Below are 26458 nucleotides of genomic sequence, written 5' to 3'. Positions count from 1 at the left end.
ACTATAAATAAAAAAACAAAAACAAAACACATTTATAGCCAAGTACAATGTCATTAAATTTTATTACAAAAACAAAAACAGGATTTTAAACAAAACTACTCAATGAAAAAGGAGAAAGAAGAGAAGTGCTGTGGTGTGAGCCTGTGTGCAGCTTACAAACCCCATTTAAAAAAATAAACTCAGAACGTTGATCTTTACAGAGGAAAAGAACAAGCGATGATACAATTAGACGTAAGAGAAGAGGAGCTGTGTACATATAAAACTGTCAACATGTGTCCTTTTGTTTTATTACAATTAATTTTAAGAAATATATTCAACAGAAAATTGACAATGTCTGCAATAAAAACCCACTTGCACACAGACGCACGCCATGATGAAGAGGGATCAAAATGTCAGATGAGAGGAAAGGAAGAGGAGAGGTTTGGCAGTTTGTGAAGGGTAAAAGAGGATTTTTTTTTTTTTTTTAAGATCGTCGTTTCTTTTTGCTGGGAGGAGGAGGAGGAGCAGGAGCAGAGCGAACTTTTCTCTTTCTGTTGGACGTGTCTTCATCCTCATAGTGGCTCTCTTTGTCAGCTGTAGAGAACAGAACAATCATTAGAATAACAATATTGCACTTTAAAGTATGACAGGTTTTCATGTTTTTTTGTGGGATGATACCTGTGGTAAATATTTAATATTTATAATATAGATGACTTGCATAAATACAGGAAGCACTGATTAGTTCTAAAACAAATGTAAAGCTTTGAAATAAAAGGTGTTATTCATTTGTAATGGTCTAATCATAACTATTGTACAATTTAAACAATTTTTGGCACTTGTTAACATTATGGTTGCTAGGTAACAGTTATGCAATTACCTCCATATGTGTCACATCTGCTGCCCTGTAATAGTTCTGAAGACCATTATAAAACTATATAGGAAAGGTACAGTTCTGTCCCATTTTTATGTAATTCTTTTCTGTATTAATACTTGCATTGAGACTAGGTACCCATCTTAGCGAGTTTTATTAATGATTAGTATCTGGGTACCGACCCATACACAAAATAAGCTTTATTGTCATTGGAGCTTTTCTTTTTAAAGAGTTGTTCCAAGTTACCTTTTCTGGCCTCCTCCTCAAGTTCATCCCAGTCCTTCCCGCTCTCCTCTTCACTGCCCAATGACGCGCTGTAATCTGAAACACAGTAAATTTACATTAGTTTAGCAGATCATAGAATTTGAATGTTCACATTCTCAATTTGATGTTATAATTTCAGATGGAGGGCAGGGTGCCTGGTTTAAAGCCCTTTCAGCTGACAATCACATCTTACCCATAAACGAGGTCAACAAATCTGCAATCTGACAGTTAAATGGCAAATTCCACCATAGAATTAGAAGGGATTCTAGAAACTTGTGATGTCAGAAGACTATTCTGTAGCCAAAGTAAAATAAATAAATAAATAAATTAAACTGCAAGCAGTGTTAAAGGCCTTCCTCACCCCTCAAGACCGCGGGGTACATGCTACAGTGGAGTTCACACCTCTCGTCCCCACTTTCATCGTGCCTCCCCCCAAAATCAGCGTCTATGTAATACTACTCCATTCATTCCAACAAGACCATTTATTAAATTTTCATGCCTGCACAGTTGATGTCTTCATTGGGTTTTTTGGTCAGTATAATGTGTGGAAAATGTGTACCAAATTTCAATGGTCTATGACAAACTACCGGTAATGTTTTTTCATCCCAATTAAGCAAAACCCATGTATTTCTAAGACAAATGCTGGATGTTACCAGAAGTAGAGAGCTACTGGTATGTTCTCATTGGCTTTTTTGTTCAGGATGTCAAGCCAGATGTAAATGCCAAATTTAAAATGTTTGTGACAAAGTAAACATTTTGGGTCATATTCAAAAAATTCAAGGGCAGTTTCATATTATAGCTATACAACTTGTTACTTCTGTTACCACAGCAACATAGTTGAAGATAGAGGTATCTTTAGCCAATCTTGAATTTTGGGTCCAATAAAATTGATTTTTCATTCATGTTCAGGGGGTCAAAAGTGGCTTCAATTTGGCACCTATAATAGAATTTTCCATCCATTTTTTTTCTCCTAAACCACAAAAGCTACAGTCATGTGAATTTCTCACATTGTGCCCCATCACCTCAATAAGGCCCCTGTGAATTTTTAACAAGTCCAAGACAAATTGATCGTCTTTTGAAAATGAAATTTCAACAGGGCGCTAGAGAGTCATTGTGAGACATAAAGCCATGATTTGCATATCATTGTGTTCAGCTTAGCCTAAAGACTGTATTAACTTTTTCCCAACAAAAAATGTGTGAAAGAAATTTTTTTGATCCACCATGACCACACCCAAAGTCATATTCAAAATCGAATTGATAATCTTTAATAACACATGGGTTTAATGGGTTTAGGCCAAATTTGAAGTATTTGTGATGAAAACTGTGCAAAGAGATGTCCTGAATGCGAGGGTGTGTGCTTTTATCAAAGTTTGAGGGGGCACTACTGAGTAGTTTCATTATTTTTTCCTCGCCGTCTTCGGTGACAATTGGCAGTGAGTGATATCAATTAGAACTCGATGAGCTCTAATTGATATCACTCACTGCCATGTTGGGGCGTGTTTACTGCTTGATTTTTGTCATTTTCCGGGCTCTGGATGCAGTTTTAATGAGTCCCTCACCGGGACGCTGTCCCAAGCTCGGGCCTAAATATCCAAAAGAAAATCCACAAATGTTGCACCTGGTTGTGTTTAAGCCCAATATCTGACAAAACCATCAAGGTGCACAATCTAACTTATTCCAAGATTGGAATATTTCAGGCAAAGCAATACATTAATAATAAATTAAACTTTCATTTGATTACAGGTATTTATGCAGGATTGCCTCTCCACAGTCCTGTCCTGTAAGTTGGCCTGTTGGTCTCCATGGATATAGAGAAGTTTAATACCATACTGTGGGAACATTCTAGGGAAAGCAGTACAACCTCCATGAAGACAAAACAGGTCGAAGACTCAACCAAAAGTTATAGTGCACCTTTGACAATAATTTTGCATTTAGTTCCACCTGTTTTATAATAATGAAAGACTGTTAAACCAAATGAGAGCCATTAAGAAGCAACATCATCTAAATAGAAACAAAAACAGCATAAATTAACATACAATTTAGAAAAACAAATAGAAGACGGTAGTTAAGAATTACCCGAGTCCTCTGTCTCATCACTGTAGTCTTCGTCGCTGTCCTCCTCTTCCTCCTCCTCGTCTTCATCGGCCGAGGGGTTAAACGTCTCATCCTCCATCTCAGACTCTGACTCCTCTTCTGCTCCACTGCCCTGGGAGTAAAATTGATACATATTCTTGTTTGAGTGAGTTAACATTAGCTTAATGTTATGTCCACCCCCCAGCTCTGTACCTCGCTCTCTGGGTCGAGGAAGGACCACCCCCCCTGATCGAAGAATCCCTCTGGATCGTCCACAATGGTCTTCATGATCTTGGTCCAGTTCAGAGACTGTACTCCCTCTGTGTACTTTATGTCACAGGAGCTAAAAGAGAAAGCAATATACAATTAAAGGGCCTGGACCAGATGTTTTTGTCTATGTATATGAGCAAACTGTCTTGCCCCACTACTGGTTAATTGTATTCATTCAAATTGCAATTTTGACTGTTTTGATTAGATTAAAAACATAAAAGACAAATATTTAGGGAAAAACCGGTGTCCATACTTGAGCCACTCCTTTATGGGGTCAAGCGAGTTGACTGGCACTGCATTGATCATCGTGACTTTCTTTCTGTAATCTTTGTAAACGATCACAACATCAAAATTTTTCAAGTGAAACTGCACTCGTTCGAAATGCACCAACTCCACCTCATCCAGAGTCACTACGAATGGAGGCTGCCAACAAACACAGGACAAAACAGAATTTACATAAAAATATCAATTTGTTTACATTTTCTTTACGTTCATACCACTCACCCACTCAGTCACATTGACCAGAGAACTCGATGTGGGCTGTAGCATGCATGTACTTCTGTAGGGGGCACCCTGGAATCTGGAAATGTGTTATACAGGTCATTTTAGATCAGGGCTCAACAAATGTGAAATCACAATATATTAACGATTATTTTAGTAGTCAGCTAGTCAGCAATTTTTTGATTAGTCAACCACCAGTCAAATGATTATTTCTATTGTCCATTGAGACTTTTTAAATACATTATCAAATAAAGGATTAAGTAGGGTGATTGAAGGCTTCTAGATAGAGAAAATTCACAAATAAAGTATACTAAAGTTTACTGACATATCAAAACGCATACAAAAGACCTCAAAAATGTAATAACCAGATAATGATTAGTTAGCTAAACATGAGAAGATTTTTTTCAATCATCAATTCAACTAGCCATATTTAGTAGATTAATTGTTGGAGAACTACAATAGAGTAGTGCTCCAACAATTAGTAGTAGTAGTTTTGAAGATGAGATGCATCTAAAGTAGGGGTGGACAAAATAGAATTTTCATGAGACAAGATGAAACGAGATTTTGAAATAATGTGTCACATTTTAAAACTGTTTTCTTTTGTATATATTGTGCTGTGAAAGTACATTTGTGTTGATTTTGGTCACTTTTAGGATTCATTATCAAGTCATTTTCATCAAATGTTTTTAACAGCCTAAATGCATTTTATGCTTTGAACAGATTTAGCCAATATTTCAACATTAAGACCAATTCTGCAGTGCAAATCCCCAAGGGTGTCACTACTGAATATTATAATGTATTCAATATACAACATGTTTGATTGCACATTTTTATCACTAACATTATGTGACTAAAACTGAATCTGCTGAGCAGATTCTGCTTCCGTCACTCCAGCTCTCACTCTATAGTCACTCCCCCCTATCCCCCACTGCTGAAGATTATACGTGCAGGGTGCTGAGAAGGACACGGTAAGAAAGGAGAGAGAATCCCTTCTCCTCTGTCCAAGTTATGGATGATAAATACCGTTTGAAGATGATCCACAAACAGATATTTTTAAGTGTGGAAAACACTGCATGTTCCGCACTGTCATTGGGAGAATTTAGATGCACATTTATTACATTACATTTTTTTGGCATTGTATCACTACAAAATAAAAACTGGGGCAGAGTTTAAGTGTTCTCCATCTGAATATAGCTAGTATCTATGGGGAGGAGTCTTTTAGCTACAGCTACTCAAAGATACACAAATTTACCTTTGGGTATGAAATGGTTACACCTCATTCAAGCTCTGAAGAGGATAAAAACTTGCAAGATGATTTTTCTCGTGTGCACAGTCCAGTGGCAATTTCGTCTTGCATGATCCCATTCCTATTCTAAAGTCATACCATCTTTGCAAGCCACTAGCGCTGTAACATCTAGTACCCAAAACCTTCGATCTGCCCTTACCCCAGGTCTCTGAATGGAACCTCAAACTCCAGCTCCTCCTTGGTGAGCGTCTCCACTTTTTCGATGAAGTTCTTGAAGGCGGACTTAAGTTTGTGCCTCATTTCTCTCTCCATCTGCTCTGCATACAGGTCATCACGGTCGTGCATGTGCTGGTGCTTCCCCAGGTCTGTGGTGATCTCTCCCACTTCTGTGTAAAACTGAACATCCGTGTGTCTGCGCTTCCCAAACATGATCGCATTCTGCAGAGAGAGGCAATACAGTGATGCAAGATAATACCCAAATGCTGGTTTTGAATGTGCAAATTTAGAATATAATCAACCAAATAGGTCTCGAAGATTTAGAAAAATATCCAATTGCAGTTTTTCAGACAAGATGTGAGAATAGATTATGATACTGTTGCTGCAATAAATTAATACACTTTGGTAAGTTAGTGTTTATACAGAATAATTAGCTTTTTTGTAGTGCAGAAGTACCCATGATCTTTTTTTTTTTTTTTTTTTTAAATAGTAATTATTGTGACAGGTCTTCAAAAAATCCATTTAAAAAATAGAACATTCCAATTGGGTAAGATTTTCCAATAATGTTTTCAAAGCAGGATTAAGTTCACAGTTTACACACATTTGAGAAAAGACTGAAATCAGAGCTGATTACTACAAAATTATTTAACAAGTTAATAGCAACCATTCATTTTAATTCATATTTAATTAGTTTATCATGAAGCCCCAACAGAGGAGCACTCACTTTGAGGTGGAAGTGCAGAACGATGATCATTTCTCCATCGCACGGCTGGAAAATAGCATGTTTGATGTTATTGTACAAAATGTCCACTTTGTCTCCACGAACCGATGTGAACCTGAAACCTGCAGAGAAAAAAAAAACAATAGTCAACTAAGCTAAACAATTTTCTTTGGCCACGAAGAGAAATCTTTGATTTTATTGCAAGTGTTGCCTAAAATTTTGCATAAAAAACACTGCGTACTCTGAGAAAATCATTGCAAATTTGCACCTTTACAAGAATAAAGTCTGATGCACCAAGTTCCATCATTGCTCAGATCTGCATTTTTGTTGATTCACGTATGTTTGAGTAATCCTGTATTGTCCTGCATTTGAGGCTTAACCACTCAGAAAATCTGTTTTCACCAACCCCACATCTCCACCCTCTGAATTTTTCAAGTAATCACAACTATGCACTTGTAACTTCCTGAATTTCGTCTGACTATGGATCATTCACTTCAATTTAAGTTATGTTGCTTACCATTAGTGTGTGCCTCCAGTGAGCCCTGCATCCTCTTCTGGGTGATGTTGGGCCGGATGTACAGGTCTTTGAGTTTGGGGTTACTTCGGTTCAGGTTTATGACAAGCGAGTCCTGCTTCACGATTCCTTCCTTCTCCTTCTCCTCTGCCTCTCGGGTTTTGTAGCGTTTCTGAACCTCTTTTATGATGTGGAAAGCGTTTTGAAGATTTGTGGAGGGCACTGAGAGTTCACCAGGAGCTTTAAGGTTGGATGCTCGGTAAGTGCTGAAGAACAAAAATAGTGGTATGATAATTCAATTCTCAAACAAGACATTACATAATTACGTTTTCAGATTTTCTAGTGGGACTAACATTTCTTTGACGAACGTGGCTTCTGGGTTTGGGAAGATGTTTCCTTCTTGTCGTCCCAAAGAGCTGCCTGGGACATAGAAGTTAATCCTCAAATAGGTGTAGTCGCCCTCTACTGACATACTGATGTTCTGCATGAAACACAAACAGTACAATTATACAGAGGAAAATACATGATATAACTAAAAAAACATTTAATGTAATACATGTTTTTTTGTTATTTGATTTCATTTTACATACTTTACTAGTTTAAAAAGGTGCAGTGTATTTTTTTTAAGATGGCGGGACCATCACCTTGTCTTCAGAGATGTTATTGTTTTACCAAAAATGTTACACAATGTGACATTAAACTTATCCATCTTGCATTTAGTCATTCTTTATTGATTTAAGAATGAAAAGCATTAATTTTTACTGTGAGTGCAGTTGCTTCTTCATTTTAAGAATAAAACGACAAATTATAGGGGCTTAATAAGTAAGATTTTGAAGAGCCATTTAATGTGTGTAGACCTTGATGGTGGCAATGTGGAACGGCGTGGCAATCCCAAACACTGGCATCACAACTGTTTCATATTTCTTGTCGATAAAAATCTTCATGTCCCTGATGTCCTTTTCTCTGGGCATCTGCGAAACGTTTTTATATGAAATGTTCGACTTTCGGGCTCTGGGGGAAGAGAGAAACAAACTTTGCTGTACCTGCTGACTTGTTTCATACCCATTAATGGTACCAAGAATCATTTTCGAATATGTTTATAGACATTTGAAAGCATTGTTTATCTTATCAAAACAATACAAGGAGCATATAGATTTGAGGGAGACTGAAATCTAAACTGGTAAACCAATACAAGAATCCCACATATTTCAGAATATATTTGTAGAGGTCTAAGCTATATTTTTTCATAAAATGGCAATATTTTGTCTAGTTAAATAATGTCAGCTTTGGCAATTTGATAATTGCGCCAATTCAAATTGCAATTTGATTGCAATACAACATGCAGCCCTACTCTTAAGTATGACATTTTAGTAATAAAATGGCCAAAAAGCTGCAAAAACCTTCAGTTCAAATTAAAAAGGACCTAAACTTGCAGCGTGAACAATAGTGACAACAATAGTGCAGAAATATCAAACTCAACCGGGATTTTACTGGGACTTTGACACATTTCTAAAGCCCTGCAATCATTGAGAATAAAAAAACAAAACAAAAAGAACACTTTTGCCATTATCCCCTCCTCCACCGGGCCACCCTCAGGCTGCTCAATGCACTCACTTCTGGATCTGTTGTCCTCCCTTCTGCTCAGTCAGTCTCCGCTTGGCTTCTTCATTTAAACTGTTGGCCAGTTCTTTTTGATGAGCTCTCCTCTTTTCCTCTGCCGTCATCTCATTCTGCGTTTGAACCAAAACAAAAACATTTTAATCATTTGGTTTATTAGCTTTAAATGAAATGTCAAGTTAATAAGGTGCATTTCCATAAACTGCTAAAATAAGTATCAGGGCCAGAGGTTTTGGTCCCCCGGTGGTCTGGGAAGGTACTGTGGGGAGCTGCCAGAAATGCATAGTGAAATTATAATAATTGAATTATGACTTGAGAACATTCCAACCGTATCGTTTTGTGGAAAAATTGTTTGAAATACAGTGCTCATTGTGTTGCAACAATTAAAAGATTAAACTAGATGTGGATAATAGCAACTGCATTTTTTTTCAAAACTAAGTTGCTATGGCCTCTTTCTTGCACAAAAACCTCCTTTTCAACATAGTAAAACAGCAGTGTTAATTTTGTCTAAAAAGCGGTTCAAACTTTTCTTAGTCGCATATCCTCTACTTTATATTCAAGCTTGTGCATCACATTTAAACCCTTAGAGATCCAAATTATGCATTACATTCAAATAAAGACATGGCAATTTTCTTTTTTCCAAAACTGTCCTTGAGTACCCCTGGTCAATTACATGCATGCAAGGGGTACCTACGTCAGTTTGGGAACCACTGGTCTAAAATATTTTGATAGTTTTGTCATTTTAAGATTTTGACTGATGAAAAAGAAACAAGTCACTAATGACTAAAGCTCCATTAAAAAACAAAGAATAAAGTAAGATTGTCAAAATGAACACTGGTGACCTGCTGAAGAAGCCTTTTTCATCAGGAACAGTTTTTGTGGCGTCTTGTTGATGGAAAAGCATTTATTGACTTTATTTAAAAATAAACGACGCAGCGATGGATCAGCCACACTCATGCGTTTAGATGGGGTAAGACAACAGTGTTAAACCCAAACTCCACTGGATCTGTGTAAAAGGATGATTCTTCTAAATACAGGTACAAGTCTGCTCAACCTCCATAGTTATTATGGTCACATTTTAGTGACTAAGCAGAAAATATGTACGGAGTAGGGATACAACTAACGATCAGTCGACTGGTCAAATGATTATTTCTATCGTGCATTGAGTTTTGAAAAAAAAAAAAAAAAAAAAAAAAAAAAAAGATTGTCAACCAAATAAAAGATAGTAATAATATGGTGACTTCAAGATAAGAGTATTAATGATGAAAAGGAGAAACTGTAATCTTATTATGATAATCGTAATAATTATCTGGGCTAAACAGACTCAAACAACATTATAACAAAGATATGCATTGTTAAATTGAAATGTCAAAGAATAAACAAGAATTTTAAAGTAGACTAGGTACGATTAGTCAATTAATCACTACTACACTTTAATTTATCTCTGCTCAGGCTGCCTGTATTGTGCCGCGCTCCTCAGTTTCTGCTAATCACTGTGCCTCAAAAATGATTATCATTACCCCCCTACCACCATGACATTGTCCCTTTTTATGTTGGCACGCTCTACATTTTTGCATTTTACAGCATTCAATAAAGACTGGATTCTGACTGATCAAGTGGAGTTTGTAGTTTTCAGGCGAAGTTTTCTTCAGCAGTGACGAGACTGAAGCTGATGTGAGAGGAGCGGAGAGCGGTCGTACTCACCTTTCCCACGAGCTGAGACAAAACACACACAGCACTCTGTTAATGATGTGTTAATGACAGGCTCAAACATAACAGGACAGACCCAGGAGCAAACATCAGGGGACTCATGTTCAATTATAAAAGGTGCAGTAAAATGTAAATTTCTTAACTTTTCTCCAAACCAAGAAATGCATTGTATGTATACATTAATTAAATTCTAGTATCACGCCTACGATTTACTTTAAAGGCACACCATGTAACTTTTTTGGTGGGTGGGAACCAATTTGTCTCAAGAGAGATGTCAATGCTTTGACTGGAATGATCTTAAGTATGGCATTTAACATTTATCAGTTTTATATTTATTCAATTACCAGTGTTTTATGGTAAAAAAAACAAAAACAAAACATTCTTACTGTGAATGGGCACACTTCTTCACAGATCTAACCTGTAACTTGTAGCATCACCTGCTTGTCTCCAAGGAGATAGATGTATTTAATGTCATACTGTGGAACATTACAGGCAAAGCAATGGCATCTCCATGGAATCTTAAATACTGAATAAGCAATACTGAAAATGTAATACTCATAACATTGTAGAAGCCACAGCACAAAAAAAAACAAACAAAAAAAACTCCATAACTAGAATTAAAGGTTTTGATAACCAAGGGGAAACTAAAAATTAGTAACTCCCACAAAGCATCCAAAAGTATCTGCACTGTTCTGATTATGAATTGTATCATTTTGTTAGACTGACCCTGGTGCGGTCTGCGAGCAGCGCTGCACTCCGAGCTCCTTTCCCCAAAAGCTCCTCTGCGTCATCCCCTTCCTCCTCCTCATCGTCCTCATCATCGTTCTGGAAAAAAAAAAAATACCACAAAAATAAGAACCACAAAGGCCTATAGTGGATAAAGGTTATTAAGTGTATTAGCTGGGTACAAAAACTTACCTTTAAAAAGATTCCCACATTTTTTATCTTTTTCTTCACAGGTGTAAGAACTATGGCTGGCTCTTCCTGTGGGTAATATAGACATTTCAATATTTTAATCATGAGTCCTTGCATTGTGCAAGGACACTATCTGTTGGTGAAATGAGGTAGGAAGCAACCTGAACTGCAAGATTCAGGTAAGTTTTTGATTGAGGTTTAAGGATACCACAAAAATAACATTGCAAAAGCAAAACTATCCATTTATCCATCTATCTTCCAAAAAAGTAAACCTAAAGTTAAGGGGGAAAAAGCCCAAGTTAAATTTGTCAACTGGACAAAATGTTGTGGGAGTGAAGATGTTTTGCTGCTCATCCAAGCTGCTTCTTCAGTTCTGGTCAGAGTGCTGGTGGACACAGACTTATATCTATCTGAAGGCAGAGGCTAACTCCATTGAAACTGTAAACAGCTATTGTCTCCATTTTCAGTTTTAATTGCCTCCATTCAACCTTTAATGGTCCTACTGGCTCACCATATTGTTCTTTGTTCCTTTTGTTTGCTTTGGGTTTGAGGATGGGGTTATAGATGGGGGAGAGATTATGTCTCAGGCCCCCATTCCTGTTTAAGGAAGGACTGTCTTTCCTAACAAAAATAGCTTCTTTAACTCCCTTAAACCATTTCTTTTCTCTGGCTAAGATCTATACCTCACTATCTTCAAAGGAGTGGTTAGAGGCTTTGAGATAGAGATGTAAAGCGGACTGGGGTCCAGAGGAGCTCTTGCAACGGTGTTGGTACTTTATGCAAGGTGCCCATTCATGTCACATGAACTGTCTCATTCATAGTTCTATTTGACCCAATTGTGATGTTTCCTTTCACAATAATCATACACCAAATTTGGATATTGTGAAATCCCCATAATCAGTTTTTATTTTTATTTTATAACACAGTGGTATTTGATTGTAAATTCTCACCTCGTTGATCTGAACCGTATCTCCGATGAACAAAGCATACTTTTTGTCCTCGTCTTTCTTTCCCTCTTTGTTCACCAAATCAGTGAAGCCCAAACTGATGTTCAGCACCATACCTGCAACAGGAGAGGGGTAAATTACTACCATAAAGTGTAATTAAACAAATCATTTAAAACTATCAATGATCAGCCTGGGTCTTTTTAATGGAGAGGTCTGCAGGCAATCCTCTCAGTAAAAGCATGTGGTTTAGAGCTCAGTTCAGGCTGTTTTTATAGTGTACTGTACATAATGGCTTTTAAGCCTTTTGCTCAATTTGACTTATTTTATGTTGCTTTACTCCATTTTGTATCTTGCCGTTTAAATCCAGTTTGGAACAAAATTTACAGTTGCAGCATATTTATTGTATCATTACTGCATATTATATCAGGATTAAACAACAAGGAGAAGTGCGTTGCACTGTTTTAATGCAGTGGTGCAGAGTTTAGAGTGTTACAACCTTTATTTGTCCATTATGGGGCAAATAAAGATTGTCTTTAATACACAAATTACTTTTCAGGTTCAAGATCGATGAAATCCTTTGTCATTAGCTTTACTCACCTCTCTTTAGTTTGTACTGGTTTTTGCTGTTCAGCACCAGAGAGCCTTCTCTGAACTCAATGCCCATCGCAAATCTACAAAATCAAGCAAACCCAAAAAGTTAAAATAAAATTAATAATAATAACAAAATCACAGAAGACTTACCCCAGATTCTTGGTCAGTTTTGAGGCAAGATCTGGCTTTTCTTTCTTCACGTATTCAAACACTGCGTTAGAGGCGTCACTGATCTTCACCCCTGAAACAGAGCAATGCATGTTTAATTTTGCACATTTTAATCTTACTTCTGTTCCAATATCTGAGGGTTTCCAAGATATCAACATTGGTCCCACCAAGATTTCCCCCAATATATGTTCTAAGCTGCACCAGTCTGTGTGTCAGTTTGTAAAAAAAAAAAAAAAAAAAAGCAATCATTTCTAAAAATATAACTAACTGCATGTTTACACAATCATGCATTTTTTTTTATATGCCAGATAAATATTGTGTTAATTTTTTTCTCAAGAGTGAAGTTTATTTGTAAACTTGATTATAAATATGCGATGCTATGGATTTTAATATTGGTTACTGGCAGCAAAGCAAATAAATACCAATCTGCTCAAAAAATAAAACCCACATTGGACCATCCCTAAAACCATTTCAGTTTTATTCTCAAAATGCTCTTTTTTTCAAAACACTCTACAAGTGGTATAGGTTGTATAGACAGACACACATGCCTAGAGACTTGGTACACAAACCTGCATTTATGCCGAATCAGTCAGCCATTTTGAAAAGTCTTTATTCAGACAGTCCTTGAACGCACCGTGCTTGAGTTCCTTGAGCAGCTCCTCCTCCACCTGAAGCAGGAAGTTGTAGTTATCCTGCATTTCCTGTGTGGGGTCCACCATCAGAGTCCGGACGAGGTTTGAACAGTACGACTTATACCTGATCCCCATCGCACAGGTGATCGCTCCAAAGTGCATGTGGTTCTTATCACTGCAAAAGTCATTCAAGAGTCAATGTAAAATCCTATTGCTCATGCAAAAATACTAATATTATTATTAAAGACCATAACAATTCTTTAATGAGCAGTTTGTGTCAATTGATCTATCAATTAATATTGGCACATTTCAAATGATGTAATCAATGTTCCATTTTGAACACAAAATGTCTGTTCAATTTTACCAAAATGATAAGCCGCCAAAGGAATGAGATCACATTTAGATTTTTATCACCATATCACCCAGCTCTGGTCTAGAACTCCACAACGTGCAGCGATAAATCTTGGAATTAAGATCTTTTGAAACTTTTTTTTTTTTTAAGTACATCTCTATGAGAATCTTCTTGATATATGTGATTATGATATATTTATTTGCACAGCGCTGATTTATACATTATACACTGCCGCATGCAACTTTACCTGCTCCCATTTGCATCCAATTAAGATTAAGAAGATGTGATGTGAAGTGAAAAGCAGCAGATGAGTAAAGGGGAGTGGTACCTGACAACGCTGAACTTGAGGCTGTAGTTTCCACCGCTCTGAATGATTGGAGGGTAACACATCTCCACCGTGGACGGATCTGCTCCTCCCAGGTATTTCTTCTCCTCAATCGCCTTCTCTACAGACTCTGCCAGCTTACTGTGACGCACTTTCTGATATACAAAATAAAGCAATTATATCTGTCACAATAATTCATTACTGTTGACCAACCAATTAATAAATTAAGACATTTTTAGCAATAAAAAGCATCTGTAAGCACCAAGCAATAACTTTTCCGTGTAGACAGGCAGGAGCCCCACTCGTGACCAGAAATCACACAGTGTGCATTTAATGTGTATCAATGTTAAATAATTACTCATTGACAATAATCCTTGACCAAATAAATAAACTAAAAATGTTCTTTACCTCATCTGCATCAACAATCTCCATGACACGCTCCTTGAAGAATTTGGAGTAGACTTCGCTGGTGATGGATGCTGCCTTCTTCATGAGATTCAGCTCCTGGTCCTCCTTTACCGCCATCGTGTAGGCCACCACTGCACTGATGTCCACCTGCAGACATGACAAAATATGATGCGATCACACCAACAAACATAGATGTGCAATATATGGTCTACAAATTAATATGGAGATTGCCAATTGAAAATATGGTCAAAAAGTTGCTTAAAACTCCAACTTCTTTCAGAGAAAGGTATAGGGGTGATATGTCTGCACTTTTAAGGTTAATTTTACAGTTTATTACTTATTGAGCATTTCTTGAACCCCAATACATTTACAGGCACGTTTTAGCACATTTTGACTCTGCGGTTGTAAATGTAATATACAAAACAGTGACATCTTTTAGTGATTGTGCATATATTCATTTCCTGAATCTGACCCTTGGACAAGTTTATATTTTTTTCCTCTGAATGAGCAGCGATCACAATGAGTCAACTAGATTTTTTTTAAAGAGAAAATAATCAAACATATACAAACATTGTGCTAACTCTGGTCAACTATTTTGCCATAACACTGACAAGAGTTAGATGCAGTACCTTGTCCAGCCCTTCAGCAGACAGTGTGTCATTCCAGCTCTTCATGTATTCTCCTGGAAACTTATCCTTGATAAAAACTCCGACTGTTTTTCCTTCTTTGCTCCCCTTGATTGCCTCAATCATTTTGTCAAAGTTGGCCTTGTTACTTTCATTCTAAAAGAAAACATAAGTTTAAAAAAAATATATAAAAACAACCAGTTGCAAAGCGGTACAACAATGGTCTATACTCAATTTTAATTAGCAGCACTAAGAATTTACCTTGACTGTAATGAACACATCTATTACAGTGTTTTCCATAGATTCTGAGGAGACTATGGTAGCAGAAATAATTTTGATTTTAATCATTTCATTTTATACAATTTGTTGAGTATAAATCGCCTTTATTGTCCATATTTTATCTTTATGCAGTACTATTTGCCCATGTATAGTTACCCATATTCTTATCATAAACATTTAAAAGTAAGTGCAATTTTGTGATGCCAATGTATAAGTCCAGGTTGTTTTAGAGTAGAGTCTATTTTAATGTATTGCTTTGCCTGGAATGTTTTACCCTATGAGATTACAAGTGTTTAATTGCTAAAAAAAAAAAAATTAAATATATATATATATATATATATATATATACACCCACACACCCACACTTGCTTTCCTTTCAACAGATGTGATCTGTAACATCCTCTGCTAAAAAATCTTAAGTTAATTAACATCCCAAAATATATATAGAACTCACATTTTTTGAGTTAGTTCATAAACTTGAAACCAGATTAGAAATATACAGAAAAAAAGACAAAAATAAATAATTGCTTGACTAATCAACAAAAACATTATTAATAACAGGCAATTACTGTTATTGAAAATGTGAATACTTGTTAAATTAGATATTTCCACATTATAGATTTTATAACACTTCCTGAAAAATAGTTAAACAATAACGAAATCTAAAGTACAACTGCATTAAGCTGGTTGTTAACACTCAATCAAACCCTTTATCATGCATGTGAACCACCTCAGTGCCGTACCTTTTCTCTGGTGAGGAGGGTGATGGGTGGGACTCCGTTGGCATTCTCATTGCCTTTTGTGATGGCCACCTGCTTGAGGAAGTCCACCTTCTTTTTACTGGCGAGAAAAATTATCTTTGACTCACAAAACACCATGATTGTGTCTGTTAGCTCATAGCCGAACAGCCAAGTCTGAAAAGGAAACAAAATACATAATTAGGGATATAGTGGCATTATAATGTATTTTTATATTATACCATCAGATAGCAATAAACATAAGTTAAATAACAAACTGCTATGAATATAATACTAATTTGGCTGCACGGATTACTGCAAACAAATCAAATAAAACATTTTCAATATGACATCATGGGAAAGGAGTAAATCTAGAAAACCACACTTTATTTAATCAAACTGATATAAAAGCAGTTTCAACATGAAAACATTATGAATAACAGTGGATGTGTGTAAAAAATGTAAAGTTTTGGTTAATGTTAAACTTGCCAGAATCTTATTTCAATAATAAATCAATTTGCAAAGTTTTCAATTTGGTATTTTGTGGCCAAATATAATGCAACAATATTTAACCTTTTAGTGGAAACAACATTATGATGGTTAGGAATCAAATGGTAAAAAGTTGCACTGTTAAAATGACTTGTCTTAGCTTCCATGTCCTTTTTTCAACAAATTTGTGTCATCTTTCCGAGCTTACCTGGATGGCAGTTGATTTGGCATACACGATTTCCTCATCCACTCCAACAGAGACCACAATGGCGTCCACTTTGCCAAATTCATCCTCTCCTTTCTGAAAAAATAAATAAATAAAAGTCTAAAAAGACCAATAGCCACAAACAAACAACTTAACTGTACTTCACATATTAGCTATATTATAAATCATGCCAAAAATGTAATTATCAATATGCTAATTAAACTTCTGACATGTCAATTTTATCTTGATAGAGGCCTTTCAATTATAATCCAGTAAGTGACACTATTTTACATGCTGTTTCCTTTCCTGGACAAAATATAAACTTCATTCAAACTGAACGGATGGGATTCACAAATTTTACAACTTCGTTTCGGCCTGTGTATTTGACAGAAGCCTTCTATTCTTTCAAAATAGTGAATAAAGTAATTTCCAGACACCACGGGAAGCCTCACATGCTATGAGGATGTTGCTAGTATTATTCAAATGCTAATTAGCCAGCCTATATTAGCATACTCTGGTTGTAAAAGCAAAATAAGGTCATGAGTGAACTGAGTGAATGGACAGGTCTTTAAAATATTGTGGGTTAGCAGTATGGATGTTATAGTGGTCAATTAATAATGTAGTTTATTTCTAAAGTATAAGCAGAGCAAACTTGGCTGGCTAAAACAAGCTAACGGTGAATGGAGAATGCTAACATGAGGTAGCGTCAATAGTTTCAGGTGAACAAGCTAGAAAACAAAAGCTGTGAACAAGTTGTGAGATAAAATAAGGGGAGAACTGCAGACAGGGAAACGCAGACTAAATATTTTCCATCGTAGGTCCAGCGTGGAGGCGAGAAGAGCGAGTAAACATCCCCCACAAGCCGCGTCAAGCGTCTCCCCGATCGAAGTGAAAGGCTAAGTTTCGTCTCAAACATGAGTCTATTACGGCTGGATGGAGACACGTTTTTTTTCCCGAATCCAGCGCAGCGCTTCGGGGTTTACCTTCCAGTTGCTGTACAGCCGCTTTATTCGGCGGTAGTAGGCTTCCTTGTCCAGGTTTACCGCCATGGTGTTGCGTTCTCAGTCCCCTGCGGTGCCCCAAACTCCAGCTCCCGGCTTCGGCTCCCAGCTGCAGGCCGCCGTCAAGTCCTCCACTACTCACAAGAACCGATGCACTTTTCTTTCAACGCCTGCTGCTGCTAGGATGCGATTTCTCACACGACTACAGCAAGCAACCAAGCGACAAGGTGCTTCAATATATAATCTATTCACAGATGCTTCTTCCCGGGTTGCGCATGTAAAATCTAACCAGCAACCTTATCCAACCCTTCTAAAATCTTTAAATTATATCAATAAAATATGCATGCGTGCAGATATATAAAATGAGCGAGCAGCCAGAGTTTAGTGTTATAATTAAGCGCTGCCTCCCCCCCTTCTCTCGCTCATCGTCTCTTTTCCCTCCCCTTTCGTGTTTTTTTGTTTTACATATCATTTTACATAAGTATACATTTTAACAATGCAAAAACGCACTGAACACATCAAATAATAATATCGCAATTAAAGTATAGTCATTTTATGGTTAAAACTTAGGCAAATTCGTGTTTTTGATTAATATTTGATTGGATTCATTTGTTTACTGCGCATTTTATTTCAGCGCCACCTGTCGTCTGTGGAACAGGCTACACTTTACCGCCACGATGGGATTTCCCGCCATCGTCACCGGCCAGTTCTCGCACTCATCACTCTCTCGCGATAACACTTAACTAGAACAAGGCCCAGTTCTGTATATTTTTGTTAATTAATATAATTTATTATAAATATTGTTATAGTGTTTATAGTGTATTCTCTTTTAAATTTGTGAAGAAAAAAAAAAGATGTGGCCGCCTCCTCGTTGCTAGGACACGGCATCGCTGCTTGATGGTTACTACGTTAGCTTTGTTAACTTTAGACTAAAATTACAGGAGTTTTGTTCATTCCAGACAACAAAAAGAAGCACCAGATGATCCAGACATTATTGCAAACGAGAGCTGAATATTTTGCAGCACTTACGAATAAAAATAAAACTGAACTGTATCGGGTAACTGCAATTGAGGATAAAATATAAACTTGATTCAAACTGAAATGTTGGGATTAGCAACTTTTACAACTTTATATTGGCTTCTGTATTTGCGAGGAAGCCTCCTATTCTTTATAAATATTCAAAGAAAGAATTTTCAGTCACCACGGGAAGTTGCAGGTATTATTCAAATGTCAATTAGTCAGCCATCGTTAGCCTACTCTGATTGTAAAAGCAAAATATGGTTATGGGTGAATGGATAGTAATGTGGGTTAGCAGTGAGGATGTTAGAGTGGTCAATTAATAATGTGGTTTATTTCTAAAGTATAAGCAGAGCAAACTTGACTGGCTAAAACAAGCTAACGGTGAATAGAGAATGCTAACATGAGATAGCGTCAATAGTTTTTAGGTGAACAAATTAGAAAACAAAAGCTGTGAACAAGTTATGAAATAAACTAAGGGGAGAACTGAAGACGGGGAAACGTAGACTAAATATTTTCCATCGTAGGTCCAGGGTGGAGGCGAGAAGAGGGAGTAAACATCCAACGCAAGCCGCGTCAAGTATCTCCACACTTAGACTGAAAAGCTAAGTTTCGTCTCAAACGTCGTTCTATCACGGCTGGATGGAGCCACGTTTTTTCCCGAATCCAGCGCAGCGCTTCGGGGTTTACCTTCCAGTTGCTGTACAGCCGCTTTATCCGGCGGTAGTAGGCTTCCTTGTCCAGGTTTACCGCCATGGTGAGGCGTAATCAGTCCCCCGCGGGGCCCCGAAACTCCAGCTCCGGGCTTCGGTTTTCTCCTCCCCGCTGCAGGCCGCCGTGAACTCCTCCACTACTCACAAGAAGAACCGATGCACTTTTCTTTACACACGGCTACAACAAGCAACCAAGCGACAGGGTCCTGCAGTTTCAATATATAATCAATATATAATCTATCCACAGATGCTTCTTCACGGGTTGCGCATGTAAAACCTTATCCAACCTTTCTAAAATCTTTAAATTACATCAATAAAATATGCATGCGTGCAGGTACATAAAATGAGCGAGCAGCCACAGTAAGTGTGATTATTACGCGCTGCCCCCCTCTCTCACCCTGTAGGTCTCTTTTCCCTCCCCTTTCATTTTTTTTAACATATAATTTTACATAAGCATAAATTTTACAATGCAAAAAAATAAATAAAAATGCGCCGAACACATTAAATAATACGCATGCAAGTAAACTATAGTCATTTTAGGAAAATTCGTGTTTTTTATTCATATTTGATGGGATTTATTTGTTTACTCGGCATTTTATTTCAGCGCCACCTGTCGTCCGTGGAAGTGGCTGCGCTTTCCCTCTACGATGGGATTTCCCGCCATCGTCACCGAACAGTTGTCGCACTCCTCACTCTCTCGCGATAACTTATCTGTAATAGAACGAGATGTGGTCCAGTTTTGTATATTTTTGTTAATTAATTTAATGTATTATAATAATTATTACAGTGTTCATATAGTGTATTCTCTTTTAAATTTGTGAAAAAATACATTTAAATAAAAACAAAAACCGGATGTGGTCGCCTCCTCGTTGCTAGGACACGGCATCACTGCTTGACGGTTGGTACGTTAGCTTTGTTAGCTCTAGACTAAAATAACAGCAGTTGTATTCATTCTAGGCATCTAAAAGAAGCATCAGATGATCAAAGGATTATTGTAAACGGGTAATGAATATTTTGCAGCACGAATGAATCTAAGAAAACTGAACTGTATCGGGTAAATCTGAAAGGTTTACATTTGTTAGCCGAAGTCGCTAATGACAGACTGGCTTGTAACGTTGGCGCTGTAGTTTGGAGCTTTCCGGATAAATGAGTGCTCGGGCCAGACACGTTTTAGTGAAAAACCAACATTACGACGAGAGTATGGAACTGCACGATGAGGACCAGGAGGTGGCCAGCGTCTACAGCCCTCCTCCCCGGGTCACACAGCCGCTATCCGCGACCCAGGGAGGACGAGTCCGGGGCCTGATGACCGCGGATAGCACCAGCGACGAGGAGCGGCCGCAGAAGTCCAAAGACTCCTCCGGCAACAAGTATGAATGTCAGGCAAAGCTCCGTTAGTAAATGCAAAACGATATTGGTCAAGAACGCATGCATTGATGAGAGCACGAGTTTGACCAATTGCCTGCCTTCATGTTTAACGCTGAAATTTACCATGATGTGTGATTATATGCAATTTACACCAACCATATTAAAAACAAAAACTATTTGTTTTCAATCCATATATATTGACAGGTGTAAGTATTATAGATAAACTAACTAGCTAGCTTTACAAAATTAGATAGCTTGTATAATATAGATTTGGTGAGACTTCAAGACTAGATTTCAAGTTATCAGTAGTAAAATGTTTCTGCCCACAATAATTTTAACATGTATCACTGTGATCTCCCCCAGCCCTAAGACCAGATTGAGTCCTGATACTGGACTGAGCCCAGATGATGAAGAAGAGGAGTCTGAAGAAGAAGAGGAGACAGAGGATGATGATGATGAAGACCAACCCAAAACCCCAGAGGGAGCATACGACCCGAACGACTACGCCAACCTGCCTGTCAGCTCTGAGGTACTAAGGGCTAATAGGTCTCATTCAAATCACACAAAAGAAGAACCAGGTCTAAACTAGGAATAAACCAGGAGTCAGGACTAAACCTGTACTGAACCTGGACTAAACCAATATTTATGCCAGGACAGAACTGGGATTAGACCAGTACTGAATCAAGAAAAGAACTGTGTCTGAGCCAGGTCTGAACCAGGTCTGAGCCAGGTCTGAGCCAGGTCTTAACAGACTGAACTAAATCAAACTGAACCAAGATTGTACCAGGACACTTTTAAAACTGCAACAAGATTTTAATGAAATCCAAAACTCCTTCATAAATCTTAAGCTGTTTTTGAATGCAAGCAAAACTAAGTATATGATTTTTTTCTAAAAACATTTCAGTAACATGCAAGCTACAAATCTTTATACGCTAAATGGTACATCCATTGAAAGAGTTGACACTTACAAATATTTGGGATTTTGGCTTGATGAAAACTTATCCTTTAAAAAACATATCAGAATTATGTAACAGTTTGAAATCTAAATTATCATTTTATTACAGAAACAAACATTGTATCCCGATGAGTTACAGAAAGAAATAGTGCAAGCAACCTTCTTATCCGTTTTGGATTATGGGGATGTGGTGTATATGCAGACTTCAGCCTCTGCTTTGAAACCATTGGATCCACTATTTCACTCAGCCCTTCGTTTTATTACAGGTGATGGGTTTGTAACTCAACACTGTATTCTCTATGAAAAAGTGGGTTGGCTACTGTCTGTTAGAAGAGAACAGCACTGTATGAAGTTTATCTATAAGGGACTACTTCAAAAACTGCCAGAATACCTCACCTGCTTGTTAATTATTGATACCGGAACATTTAATACTAGATCACATGATTGCATAAGGCTAAGGACAAGCCGCACCAGAACTGAGATGGGAACGAGGGCTTTTAGCAGATTTGCTTCACAAAAATGGAATATGCTCCAAGGAAAAGCAAAACTGGACACTTTGGTGACACAATTGCAATTTAATAATCTGATAACAAACTTTTATACGCACACCTGCACTTGTTTTTGATGTTTTATATGGACTTATTTGTTTTGATAGTTTTTTTGGTTTGTGTTGTATTTTAAACAGGGCGCTCATGAAAAAGAGAGCCCAAGTGCTCTCATTGGGTCTCCCAGTATAAATAAAGATAAATAATAGAATAATAATAATAATAAAACCCAAACTGATCTCAGGATTATACCAATACTAAACCAGTTCAGAACTGACTTTATTAAGTCTAAACCTGCACTACACTACAAAAAATTAACAAAAAAAAAGCATTTCTTAGTTTTTTTCATTAATGTTTTAACTTCACTGAAAAAAGGAATAGCGGGCTTGCATCTCATGGAAGTATTATAGATCCATGTTGCATCTCCATAAACCTGACTCTTATTTTGCCTGGAGGAGGGCCTCCTCCTGCTTATTTTCATGGAAATGTTGTTCCTTGGGCCATCATATTCCACAGTATCAATAATTGATATAATTGATTGAATCAACAGATTCCACAGTATGGCATAAAACAGATATATCCCCATAGAAAAAGAAGTGTGTAAAGAAGTGTGCTTTTAACTTTCTATTTTCATGGAATCATGCAGGTGATGCACCATCTCCAAAAACCTACTTATTATAATTTTGAAACCTCTGAATTCACCGAATTTTTTTTGTTTTGTCTCTCTGGAATAAGCCAAAATCATGGTTACTTGTAACTCTTTATTCCCAGGGTAAGGAGTTGTTCCAATACATCACTCGTTACACTCCTCAGATTGTGGAGCTGGAGCATGTCTTAAAACCATTCATCCCGGACTTCATACCAGCCGTGGGCGACATCGACGCTTTCCTCAAAGTGCCTCGACCAGACGGACGAGCCGACGGCCTGGGTCTGCTGGTCCTGGACGAGCCTAGTGTCAAACAGACTGACCCCACTGTGCTAACACTATGGCTGAGCGAGGAGAGCAAGCAGCATGGAGAAATACAGGTAGTGAAGCAGGCCAGGACTGAACCAAAGACTGAACCTGGCAGTCGACTAAATGGGATTATTCGGTTAATTGTTGCAGCCCTATTAAGTAACAATTTTTAAAGGTGATTTGTTTTCCCATGTATTTATGCAAAATTTGTTTCTTGTTGTCTCCAGACGCAGAAGGTGACGAGTGTGGCAAGCCCAGAGTCCAACCCTCGGCTTGTGGAGCGTTGGGTGGACAGTATTACTGCTCTGCACCGCTCCAAGCCCCCTCCCACCGTACACTTCTCCAAAGCCATGCCTGATGTGGACACGCTGCTGCAGGAGTGGCCCCCCGAACTGGAGGAGCTGCTCACCCGAGTCCAACTCCCCTCTGCAGACCTGGACCTGGGACTGGACCAGTATGTGGACCTCATCTGCCCCTTGCTGGACATCCCAGTGCACAATAAACAAACGCGAGTCCAAGCGCTGCACCAGCTCTTCACGGTCTACCTGGAGTTTAGGGACTCGCAGCACTTTACACACAGGCACTAGACTAGTACTGGACTGGGACTAGCCCGGGACTAGGACTACACTACACCGGATCGGAACTAAGATGGAAGTAAACTAGGACTAGACCAGTACCAAACCAAGACTAAACCAGGCATGAACAAGGCCTAACCCAGTGACAAACTAGGACTAAAATAAACCTACCAAGACAACCAGTACTATTCCAGGTCTGAACCAGGTCTAATCCCAGACTGAACCAGTAACCAACTAGGACTGAACTAAACCAGGACTGCACCAGTATGGAACCAGGACTTAACCCGGACAAAACTAATACTGAAACAAGACTGAACCAGTACTGAAAGGACATGTACCCAGTTTTTCCCCATGTATCTGAGCAAAATTTGTCTTGCCCCAGTCAAGATATATTGTATAAGCAGCTCTGGTCAAAATAAATCAGCCGTGTTCTCTCTGCATCTGATTGTAAAGCTTATTGTCCAATCAGAAATATGTTTTTCACTTTTAATACAGTGAAAATCAGGTGCAGCAACCACTTAGCGTTCCGATGGCCCGCCCGCGTCGCCTTTACGTTACAACTTTACAGCAATGTACGTATATTTCTCCGTCACCCACACAAACAATCTACACATCAAATGAAAGCTACGGCATTCATCTTTCTGAATATGTAAACCATTTACACCTCTAATCACCACAGTCCTGACAGGAAAGCCGTTTTTACAGAGAAGTCAGAAATGTGGATTTGGACATCACTTACCATTGAGCGCTCTGGTTCTGCCAAACATCAACATATTCACACAAAGTTGGTCTCATTCGTTCCGTAAAGGTCCAGAGAATATAATCCAGTCAAGAAATTATGTCCACAAAGGAAGTTAGAGCCTCCATTTCCAATCTGCTGCAGGAAAGTGAAATCTGTTCCGTCACTTCTCTGCATTTCTTTTGTCAGTTTCAGGCATAATAAACTTCTGACAGCGCCAACTTTGTTCCTCAGCGCAAAACAAACTTGTTAGTTTGTGATTGACACCAAAATTGGCCAATAAGGTGGGGGCTGTGGGTTATTGGAGCCGCGGACAGTGAATGAGAGCTACAGATGACTGGAAAAGTACGCCCCACTCTCCCCCTTGTAGAATCAAGCTGTTACATTACACACGTTTAGTGATGTTTTCGTCTTAAAGCCCATGAACTGCGGAACACACTGATGCGTGACAAAGATCCGTGCGTAAAATTACGCAATACGCGCAGCAGTTTTGCGTTTTAAACATGACGAAACGGACAAAACAAAGGAAGTACGCGACCGCGGATACTGTGGATGTTTGTACAAGTTAAACTAGAGGCAGATCTCATGGTGGACTGAGGAGTAGAGGACCACCACCAATCATCACGCACACACCACTTGGGTGTCAAGTGCCTTGCCTAAGGACACAATGACAGAACTAAGGACACAATGACAGACAAGTCCCAAGTGGGACACGATCCTCCAACCTTCGAGTTGCGGGACCAAAGCTCTAACCACTGCGCCACTGTCACAGAATGACTGTACAATCATGTACAGTATGTTCTTAGTTTCCAGTGTGTGTTTGTTTACAGTGTGTGGTTTGTAAATATGTATTTTTGACCCATAGCACTTGTTTTGACTGTATTTTATATACAAATATACATTTTATATTGTGTTTTGATATGATATATAAATGTACAGTAGTAGAGCAGCTGGGTGTGCAGATACAGATTCCTCTCAGAGTTTTCAGTAGAGCGCTCACTGATGTCTGTGGGTTGAAACATTCAAAAGTTATTGCACTTTTTCCAAATGTTCTCCAAATGTCTTCATTCGGATCGGTTTGGAGAGGCCTGGACTTACTCATGATAAAATGAGTGTAAAACTCTAATTTTTATAGGTATTGACCTCAAATTTGAAATGTAAGTGGTCAACAATCTTGTCAGTTGAGATATAGTGTATTTTTGGCCCCAGCTACCTACTGCAGCTTTCTACACCTTCATTTTCACAAAATGTTTTTGGCGAGGATGAGAAAAAATTTTTTTAATGTGTGTTCCAAAGTGTATAAATGCTCAGCAGACAAACTTACAGTGATTCTGACACATGTGGGTAAAACTATAGGGTGTTTCCTTTACAAAGACCCCAAACTCGTGCATTTAATACTGAGGGTTCAATAATGGTGATTATTTTAATTTGGAGAGGTCAGAACAAAGGCAATTTCACCAAAATGACACGGAATGCTAAGGGGTTACTGTTAAACGGTTCACCTTTTTGAACAAAGTTGTTCTAAATAAGGACAAATGGACATACTTGTGGGGTTCAGCTTCCTGTTAGGAGACAATTTTAGGACTTTTCAGTTTGAAAAGATATAAAATGTCAATTGCTATAGAAGCAGTCTTAATTTTTCATTCTGAGATAGTTGACAATTATAATCTTATGTAAATACAAATTGTATTGTATTATTAAAGCATGTGTTTAAACTAAAGATGAGATAATCATTTAGTTTTTGTTTCCTGTTAATTTTTGTTTTACTATGTTCTTTTCTATTCTTCCTATTGACAATGTTGTTCTAACCTGAAAAATAAATCTATTGTCTCTTAAAATGAAATGTTTTTCTTAAAGATGGCAAAATACTTGATCCTCAACTAAGATATTTAGAGACATGTTTCACCACATTTCTTAGATGCTTCTCATAAATG

General features: G+C 37.9%; 2 protein-coding genes across 3 annotated transcripts; one reads left to right on the top strand and one right to left on the bottom strand.

Moving 5' to 3' along the window:
* Positions 1 to 43: 43 nt before the first annotated feature.
* On the bottom strand, positions 44 to 19786 carry supt16h (SPT16 homolog, facilitates chromatin remodeling subunit). Of its 2 annotated transcripts, none has more exons than XM_055229163.1 (24): positions 19365 to 19786; positions 16660 to 16752; positions 15969 to 16139; positions 14950 to 15102; positions 14321 to 14467; positions 13916 to 14067; positions 13238 to 13410; positions 12586 to 12676; positions 12442 to 12515; positions 11848 to 11960; positions 10901 to 10966; positions 10709 to 10807; positions 8270 to 8385; positions 7513 to 7666; positions 7009 to 7136; positions 6659 to 6921; positions 6145 to 6263; positions 5404 to 5642; positions 3962 to 4037; positions 3711 to 3880; positions 3401 to 3530; positions 3191 to 3320; positions 1097 to 1171; positions 44 to 573 (listed from the first exon to the last, which is right to left on the bottom strand). In XM_055229163.1, exons 1-24 carry the CDS (start codon positions 19428 to 19430, stop codon positions 464 to 466), a joined length of 3108 nt encoding a protein of 1035 aa, XP_055085138.1. In that variant the 5' UTR covers positions 19431 to 19786; the 3' UTR covers positions 44 to 463. The 2 variants fall into 2 exon arrangements, with proteins under 2 accessions (XP_055085138.1, XP_033839141.1); XM_033983250.2 differs by lacking the exon at positions 19365 to 19786 and adding an exon at positions 17640 to 18107.
* A 452-nt stretch (positions 19787 to 20238) lies between these two features.
* On the top strand, positions 20239 to 26357 carry ift46 (intraflagellar transport 46 homolog (Chlamydomonas)). Its single transcript, XM_033983251.2, has 4 exons — positions 20239 to 20757; positions 21119 to 21284; positions 23027 to 23281; positions 23438 to 26357. Exons 1-4 carry the CDS (start codon positions 20534 to 20536, stop codon positions 23795 to 23797), a joined length of 1005 nt encoding a protein of 334 aa, XP_033839142.1. The 5' UTR covers positions 20239 to 20533; the 3' UTR covers positions 23798 to 26357.
* The last annotated feature ends 101 nt before the right edge of the window (positions 26358 to 26458 follow it).

The sequence above is a fragment of the Periophthalmus magnuspinnatus genome, chromosome 18 (assembly GCF_009829125.3).
Source record: "Periophthalmus magnuspinnatus isolate fPerMag1 chromosome 18, fPerMag1.2.pri, whole genome shotgun sequence".
Classification (NCBI taxonomy): domain Eukaryota; kingdom Metazoa; phylum Chordata; class Actinopteri; order Gobiiformes; family Gobiidae; genus Periophthalmus; species Periophthalmus magnuspinnatus.
The sequence above is the reverse complement of the archived record's forward strand: the minus strand, read 5'-3'. Positions and strand labels throughout refer to the sequence as shown.